The sequence below is a fragment of the Amblyomma mixtum genome, chromosome 3, assembly GCF_055824585.1.
Source record: "Amblyomma mixtum isolate Tamu chromosome 3, ASM5582458v1, whole genome shotgun sequence".
NCBI classification, from domain to species: Eukaryota; Metazoa; Arthropoda; class Arachnida; order Ixodida; family Ixodidae; genus Amblyomma; species Amblyomma mixtum.
Genome location: NC_143014.1, coordinates 416,528,872 through 416,538,112, shown reverse-complemented (window position 1 = coordinate 416,538,112; position 9,241 = coordinate 416,528,872). Strand labels below are relative to the sequence as shown.

General features: G+C 52.4%; 1 protein-coding gene across 1 annotated transcript; it reads right to left on the bottom strand.

Annotated features, from left to right (window-relative positions):
- Window positions 1–2,345: 2,345 nt before the first annotated feature.
- Window positions 2,346–8,094, bottom strand: LOC149357759 (uncharacterized). Its single transcript, XM_089576661.1, has 2 exons — window positions 6,166–8,094; window positions 2,346–2,483 (listed from the first exon to the last, which is right to left on the bottom strand). Exons 1-2 carry the CDS (start codon window positions 8,092–8,094, stop codon window positions 2,346–2,348), a joined length of 2,067 nt encoding a protein of 688 aa, XP_089432787.1.
- Between the last annotated feature and the right edge of the window lie 1,147 nt (window positions 8,095–9,241).

Sequence of the window (9,241 nt, the reverse complement as noted above, 5' to 3'; positions counted from 1 at the left end):
TGAAACTAGCCTTTTTAAATTTGCACCCTAATATTCTAGACTGAATTAAAGAATTCCTAGCTAACCGTTCTCAGTTTGTTTCTATTAACAATCACAACTCAGGCACTCTCCCCATAACATCCGGTGTTCCGCAGGGATCTGGGCTCGGCCCGCTTTTATTCCCAATATATATTAACGATCTGGCGTCACAAGTATCGTGTAAAATTTGGATATTCGCCGATGACTGTGTAATTTATTGTACGGTTACTAACATTTATGAACAAGTGGCTCTTTAAAATGAGCTCAACCGCATCCATGAATGGTGTGACCTCTGGCTAATGACACTAAACGCTAAAAAATGCAAACTCGTCTGATTTCAGCGTCAACGCAACCACCTTGTTTTTTTCTATACAGTTGCCAACTCATCTATAGAAAGCGCCCAATCATTCAAGTACCTCGGTGTAACACTCTGTACCGATCTTTCTTGGCGAATACACATTACCCCAATCATATCGTCTGCCAATAGATCTCTAGGATTTCTAAACCATTATCTTCGTCATGCACCGCAGCAAGTGAAACTTCTAGCTTACAAAACCCTTATTAGACCTAAATTTGAGTACACCAGTCCAATCTGAAATCCACACCAAATATACTTAACAAATGCACTCGAATCAGTTCAAAACCACGCCATTCGCTTCGTTCATTCTGCTTATTCATATACAATCAGCGTTTCATCTCTAAAGAATATTTCCGGTCTCGAAAGCTTTGAAGCCCGCCGTCGCGTCGCCTGCATGTGTTTGCTCCACAAGTTTTCCCATAGCACTCAGAATCAAACACCTTACATTTCTCATCCGACCCGCATACCACACCGCACCGCACACCCATTTCAGATCGCCCGGCCTCTATCGCTTACTGCTACTTTTTCAGTTCTTTTTCCCTGCACCATTGATGACTAGAATCACGCACCCACCTTCATTCTTAACCGCTGTAACCATTTGTATCATACTTCAAACATTGCTGAATATGATTGTTTATGATTGCCGCATATTTATGATTGTTGAATACATTACGCCACCCCTTATGTAATACTCCCTGAAGGGGGTCTTTAAAGTGAAGAAAGTGAAGTGAAGTAGTATTGTTCTGTGCCCACTGCCTCCCTTGCTGGAGTCGGCTGGCGCCTCTGGCTGCGGCCACCCTCCCGATCCTGTGCGCCAATCAGTCAGCGCTTTATAACAGCGCTGCTATTCTTCAGGGTTGCTTGATCAGGGTAGTGTGCTCTCAGGCAGGCTACGATAAAAGAAGAGAGCAAAAACAAATGCCACCACTTCAGAAAGGCTGAAACCAGCTCAGCAGTGATATCCCAACCAAATAATCCAGTGCTTTGTAGTCGAAACTCGGATATAACAGTAGTCAGCACTATATTCTATAACCATTGCAATATTCACTTTGAACCCAAAATAACATGCGGCAATGAGGGCAAAATGCAATAAACTAGAATATCTGTCCTTTGTACATAGCATCCATTATGATATATTTGTGGGCAGTCTTCAATGTCTTCACAACAGTATTATAAATATTTTAGCTAAAATCAGGGCCTTATATACTGAATAATTTGGCATTATGTGTACCATTATAAATTGCACTAAACAATCGCAAGCAGTATTAGAAATTCAATATTTTTACAATTGCATGAAACCTAATGTAGTATACAGTAGCAATTGTTTTAACAAGTTGCTTTAATGAGGCAATCTAAGCCAACAATAAAACAGCTACACTACCGCCAACATGCATATTTACCGTTAAATACAGGCAAATCGTTTAAAACCTGCATTTCATTACGTCCACGTCACAGCAGTGCCAAAATTAAGAATACGAAATTTTTTCATGACAAAGTAGACTAAATAGAATAGAATCTCGAAGCACTCAAAATTTTTTTCCTGGAAATACATTGCGGGGTTTAATGTCCCAGAAGCAACAGATGGACTATGAGGGACACCTTAGTGGAGGGCTCTAGGAATTTCCACCACCTGGAACAAATGTATTGTACTGAAGAATATATGGCTTATAAAATGACCAGCATGTTTAGCACAGCATGAGAATTCTTCACCAGTGTGCTGAAGAATTTCCGGCTCCAATACTTGGAGCAGAATGCCACATGTCCAATGCACGCAATAAGCCTCTCTGAAGGCCAAAATGAACGTACTCACCACTGCCGAGTTGTTCAAGTGGCACGCTTTCTCGAGTGGACACTAGAGCATACTGTGTCTTAGGAAGACCAGTGAAGTGCGGCCTAAGAATGTCAAGCAGTGAATTAACTGCCGCTCTCCTGATATGATACTTCACAGCCCAAGCCCTCAACTGGCTCCTTATCCCTTCTGGACACTCGGCATTGTCGGGAACATCAACCAAATCATGTTCATAAGGCTCCACGGGACCAGCGTTTTGACCGTGCAAGTCACTTCCAACTGACTCAGCTTCATCTTCACTTGAACACTGTGCTTCAGCTGCAACGACAGAGGATTCAAAAGTATTCACTGCTGCATATGCTTGCCCTAAGCTGTCCCCGACCGGTGCAAATCTATCGTTTCCAACAATTGCTAAACGTGATGGATTGTCGGATTGCAAATGGGGGAATGTCTCAGAGCATGCTGCCGCCTCTGCGTCTTCTGCGACTTGCTGCAAACACCGTACGCTGCCCGCCTTCGCCAGATAAAGCTCTCGGCGACGTTTCGCCCTCAAGAACCACTCCATGATGAGGTCTTACCTTCCAACGTTTAGATCAGGCGGTGTTGTCATGGTAAAAGGCCAAGACACGGCACTGCAGGAACAACCAATGCTTCAAATCCAAACGAAGCACTTTGCCAGCTACGCCGCTACGAGAGCATGAGAGTGAAAAACATGGAGGAAGAAAAACTAGGAGGGAGCATGACGTCACAATCTTGAAGCCTAGTCCTAAAACATATAATGGAAAGAATCATGGGAAATAGGCCCTCACGTGACAAGGCAGTGGTAGCTCTTAGCCGGATTTCGGTTTCGGTTTCGCTCTCTCGCTGTACGAACAACTGCGCGACCATCTGCTTGTGTTCACCGACGGCTCCGTGGTGAGCGCAAACTGCTCGCTCGCCGCAGCGGCCATCGTCCCCGAGCGACGCGTGCGCTGACTGCGGCGCAGTGGAGACATTGTAGCACATGCTCCTTCGCTGTGCCGCTTCTGCAGTGCCACGTCGCGAGATTCTCGCGGCCTGCAAGGCGCTGGGAATCATCCCGGACAGTCTCGAAGCGCTTCTGTGGCCGCGCGGCAGTGCGCGCACCCGTGACAGAACAATGGTGAGCCTCTGTGCGTTCATCGAGCAGGCGGGCTTGACTTCGCTGTATCGTCTTGCCTTTCTTTGTCCGTGTCTTAGGAGTGCGCTGTGTTTTTCCTCAAGATGAACTACCAACTAGCCCGCTCTTCCACCCTTGCAGGCTTGACTTCCCGCTCGCTTTTCGCCAGGTAGTTCACTGCACGCGTGACATGAAAGCTCCGTGGGTGCTACCTCGGACGGTATACGCGGCCGGGCGCCCCACCCCGGCCGCTAGTGCAGTGTGCCGCGCGCGCGATTAGTCCGAGAAAGGACGCTACGAGCGCGCGGCTATGTATACATACAGTTTACTTCTTTTTGTAAGTGATTGTGCGCAGTGGCCGGGAGACCCCGCGCAGGGGCAGACGTGAAGCCGCCGGCACTCTCTCTCGACAGCGAGAGAGAGAGAAATACTTCACTGCTGCATTTCACGTCGGAACCGCGTATGTGCGCGAGCGTATTCGGCACGACTTGTGCCGGGCCCATGGGCGGGCCGAAGTCCGCCTGAGAAATAGAATCTTGCGCAGCGCGCCGGAGCGCTCGTTAAACACGTCCGTCCGCCGTGAGCGCTCTGGAAGCCGCTGCGCCCTTTTTTTAGAGGCTCGTTTCTTCGCCTACTCTCGAGTTCTCCGCTTATAGCATGCGCTGAAATAAACGCTCCGAGTAAAGTTGTTGCCGGTGGTGTTGGTCCGGTGGTTTCCAGCAACTGGATGCACCGCTTGAAGGGCTTCTCGATGAAGTGACTTCCAGGCGAAGCGATTCACGGAGAAACGAAGAACTTTTATACAGGCTATTTACAGATGGGTACAAGATTCAGTACGGTCGAACTATCCGCGGCCGGCCTAGCCGACCGCCTTCCCAAAGGCGAGGGACACCACGTCCCAACAGTCGAACTGGCGCGCCTTGCACCAGCTCTCAACGGCCGCTACTCCGCGCTCGGCCCGACCGAGCGCCTGACAGCTACGAGTAGCTAGAGCCAAAAGCCCTCGGGCGCGGGTCTCCTCAAGAGTCCACTACGATTTTTTCCCGCGCCCCTTTCCACACGCAAAAATAAACAGTGCTACAGCTTCCTGCCTGACATCAGTTTTAACGAATAAGAATGCTCAGAACTGATGTCAGCGCCTTTTCCCTCACCCCGAAATTCCTCCCTACGTGGCTGCGCAATCCTCCGCCAAGTAGAGCGGAGGCGCGCCAGACGTGTGGGGCCAACGGAAACTTTCAGCTCCTAACCGTGCTGGCCTAGTATACCGCCCGTCGCGTAACGCGACGAAACCGAGACCGTTCTCGCTTGTTTATGGCCGGCGGCTTCTCCCCCCCCGGGAGGCAGGATTCCGGGAAGATGGGGGACAGGAGCCCAAGATCGATGTCGGCAGAGAGCCCCGCCATCTGGAGTGGCAAGGGAAAACGCAAGAACGAACGGGGAGACCAACCGAAGAGCATGGGCGTTCGAGCCGCTCCTCCCCTTCCAACGGCACGCACTAAAACAAAACAAACAAAACGAAACAAAACCGGGCGCGCAGCCTAGTCCACTCTCCTCTCGCGGAATGTTCGTAACACATGTACAAAAAGAGGCGGCAGCGTGCCGAACCCTACACCTTCCCCCCAAGACTCGGCTAATCTATTAAGAGATAAGCCGAGGCAACAAACAACAAAAAGGGTTCGGCAAGGATAGCAGTACAGTACATCGGCACGAGTAAGCCACAGGAGCCTGTGAACCAGCATGCCGCGACATTTCGTCAGACACTTCACAGATACATGCTACAGCGTCCACTAAACAAACACGCACAGAAAACAAACACTTTCGCTGGGTTGAATCAGGGTGTGTCTCTTAAGTCCAACAAGTCAGTGTGCACTGTTCCCTGGTCCAGTTTCCCAGCGGTCTCTGCGGGACGTCAGCAGGTGTACTATTCCAACAAGCGTTGGGGATCCCAGACAAGGCATCGGCGTTACCATGGTCGACTCCCCTGCGATGCTCAATGGTAACATTGTAGCGTTGGAGCGCCAGAGCCCAGCGCGTAAGCTTTGTTCTTTGTGGCACGCTGCCTTTTAGAAATGAGAGCGGATTGTGGTCAGTGATGGCTGTCACGGTGGCGGCAAACACCTACGTCTCAAACTTTTATTTAATGCCCAGAATAACCCGAATTCCTCCCTCTTGATTGCAGGCCCCCGCATTTGCAACGGTGTGGCTGGAGGAGGCTCTCGGCGCCTCAGTGCCGTGGCCAGAAAGCTGCACTAAACATGTGCGCACTGCTACTGCCAACGCGTCTGTAAAAAGCAGATACGGCTTTCGCGGGTCCAGAATGGTCAGTGAAATCGCCTCGCGCAGAGCTTTCCTTACGGCATTCAAACATTTCGTAACAGGCAAACGCAGTTAAGGGTGAACTGGCCCCGGCCAACGCGACCGACGATTTCGGCGGTGTCCTCCCGGGTCGAACACCCGCACTTGCCGTTTACGACCGAACATCCCTGCGGCACCGGCAGTGCGCGCAGTGACGATATTCCCCTTTCGCAGCGCTGTTTTTGCTTCAATTGTGACACAGGCCGTCAGCGCACTCAGGCCGCGGGTTGTCACTCTAGACGCACTTTTGTGCGCTGAGGGCCCTCTCACGCACGGCATTCTCAGCTTAAAGTGTGCCGGTGTTTCTTTGTTCTGGCCACTGTGACTGACGCATTTCCTGTCACCACTACTGCACTTCCTTTCATCTGGTAATCGCTCTGCTGCCTTATTGTCTGTACCTGCATTAGCTGTCTCAGAATCAGCTCTCAGCAGCTGCGACACGGGTTCCTCGTGCGCCACCGCTGCTACTGAGGTCGCTGTTTGAACCACGTCATCGCTGCAACACACCTGATGCACTGTTTCCACGTCGGTGGGCGACAAGAGCTCCCACGGGACACCAGCGCCTGTCCAGTCGCCCGTGTCCTCATGCTCATGCGGTTCAGCGCAAATGTCTTCCACGACCTCACGCGCGTCGGCTACCTGGCCACTTCCAACGACATCTTGCATGTCACCCAGCACGCTCTCGGGGCTCATCTCAGTACAGGCAGGTCGGGATTGCTGTTCTCTTTCAACCTGGATGTCTGACTCAGCTACATCCGGCAACTCTGCGTCAACACTCTCTGAAGCATTTGACGGGACGCGCCATTCCACTCGCACGCTCTCAATTTCAACCGGCTTCATGCCGTCGCGACCAGCCGGCTCATCTGCAGCCTTGCTCTGCGCCTTACTGACATCTCTATCTGAAGGGGATGATCGGCTCCGAGTTCGCTCTAGTTCATTACTGTCAGCCATCCGCTGGGGTAGGGTTTCGCATTCGAACGCCAAGACTGGCTCGGCGCCTTCGTCTGGCCCTGATTCATCCGGTCTGTCTTCACCTGGCGGCGACAGAGTTCCAACCGCCTGCACGAGACCCTCGCTGTCCGATTTGCGCGTGTCGTGCAGCTGTTCCCATGCGTCTGCCGAGATTAGACAATCGGCGTGCGTGAGCTTGTCAGTGAGCGCACACGTCACCGGTGTCGCATCGTCCACGTTTTCAATTAAGGACGCACCTCGATACAGCTTCAACGGAACAACTGCCAGCTTCGCCTCTACTTTTTCTCCGAAGGCGGAGATGAGATCGATTGTCCCATTTGGGGATACAAACTCCTCAGGTACAAGGCTTTCGCGCACTACGGTGATATCTGCGCCGGTGTCCACAATGGCGCTGATAACTGCTTCCCGACAGCTGATTTTAACGTCCCTGATCGTTGGACGCGTGGTTTCCATGGCATGGGTGGACACGCGTGCCGTTAACCTATCCTCGTGCGGCGGTTGCTCTCGTTTGTCAGCTGGGTTCTCACGATCAAATGGGCAGTTCGCAACAATGTGCCGCCAGCTCCCGCATCGGAAACAGCCACCCGATCGCGATGCCTTTCTCTTTTCTCCTCCTGGCCTGACTGCGGCCCTTATGTCTCCTCGTTCTGCCCCAGGCTTCTGCACAGGTGGGGACCCAGTCCTTGGTTTTCGGCGGTTGTAAAAACCCTTAAAGCTGTCGGCTTTCCTCTGTGCGCTTCCCTTCCCGGCGGCTTCCTCGTACGTCTGTAGCAATGCGGCTATCTCATCCGCGTTCAGCCATTTCTCACCCTCGCGCAGCTTGACATATTTGAGAGCTTCTTCTGATAGCCCCTCCTTGAGCTGGTCGGCAACCAAGAGTTTCAGAAGTCCGTCAAAAGTCGACACGCCCCGAGACTTTAAATAAAAATTTAAATAACTCTGGACGCGTGTGACAAAACCCTTCCAAGTTTCTTCGCGCCGCTTGGTGGCCCCTGAAAACCGCCTTTGGTACTCTGCGGCTGAAAGTTTTAACTCGTCTAGGACCACCGTCTTCAACTTATCGTAGTCCCTGTGCTGTTCTGCGGTGAACCGAGTCGATAAGTAAGTCACCCGCTCGGCCAGCACTGGGAACACAAGCTGCGCCCAGTGTTCCTTCGGAACGTTGTAAGCCCTGAGCGAGCATTCCACTGATTCGAACCAGACGGGCACTTCACCGTCTGCAGGCAATTTGGGGAACGCGCCGGCGAGTAGCTTAGCGTACTGTCTCAACCGTTCGTCTTCGGAAGGCGCAGCATTCTGGCTTCGAGCACGAATGATTTGCATTTCAAGCTCTAAGGCTTTTATCTTTTTTTCGTACAATTCCAGCTCTTTATCAATGTTTTGGCTACGCCGTGGCCTCGAGACCTCATTGCTGCCCTTGTCACCACCGTCCCCACTGTCACCACTGTCACTATCGCTATTCATTGTGGATGCCTTGTCAGGGTTAAGATGCCCAAATCGGGTTATCATTAACTACGCCCGCCGTAGTCAAACAGTGACCGTCAAGAAAAAGGAACCAGGGAACTCACTCGGAGCTGCTCGCAGTGTCCTCTTTTCGGGCAAGAATGAAGTCGACCACCTAAGGAGCCGATTGAAGCCGCTAGCTGCTGCCGTTGCTCGGGGATGCCACTTGGCGTCCGCTGAAGGTCGTGTCCGCTTCAATTTCCCAATTGCCGCCGTTGCTCAGGGATGCCACCCTCTGTCCGCAGAAGGCCTTGTCTTCGGCGTTTCACGCCCGATGCTCCTCGCACCTTCGTACCCTTAGCCTGTCGTCCACTCGGTATCTCGCCTTGGATACCGAACTTCGTCCTCTCCTGGGAGCCGCTGCAGTGCACCAATCCTGTCGACTGCGCCAGTAAAGTTGTTGCCGGTGGTGTTGGTCCGGTGGTTTCCAGCAACTGGATGCACCGCTTGAAGGGCTTCTCGATGAAGTGACTTCCAGGCGAAGCGATTCACGGAGAAACGAAGAACTTTTATACAGGCTATTTACAGATGGGTACAAGATTCAGTACGGTCGAACTATCCGCGGCCGGCCTAGCCGACCGCCTTCCCAAAGGCGAGGGACACCACGTCCCAACAGTCGAACTGGCGCGCCTTGCACCAGCTCTCAACGGCCGCTACTCCGCGCTCGGCCCGACCGAGCGCCTGACAGCTACGAGTAGCTAGAGCCAAAAGCCCTCGGGCGCGGGTCTCCTCAAGAGTCCACTACGATTTTTTCCCGCGCCCCTTTCCACACGCAAAAATAAACAGTGCTACAGCTTCCTGCCTGACATCAGTTTTAACGAATAAGAATGCTCAGAACTGATGTCAGCGCCTTTTCCCTCACCCCGAAATTCCTCCCTACGTGGCTGCGCAATCCTCCGCCAAGTAGAGCGGAGGCGCGCCAGACGTGTGGGGCCAACGGAAACTTTCAGCTCCTAACCGTGCTGGCCTAGTATACCGCCCGTCGCGTAACGCGACGAAACCGAGACCGTTCTCGCTTGTTTATGGCCGGCGGCTTCTCCCCCCCCAGGAGGCATGATTCCGGGAAGATGGGGGACAGGAGCCCAAGATCGATGTCGGCAGAGAGCCC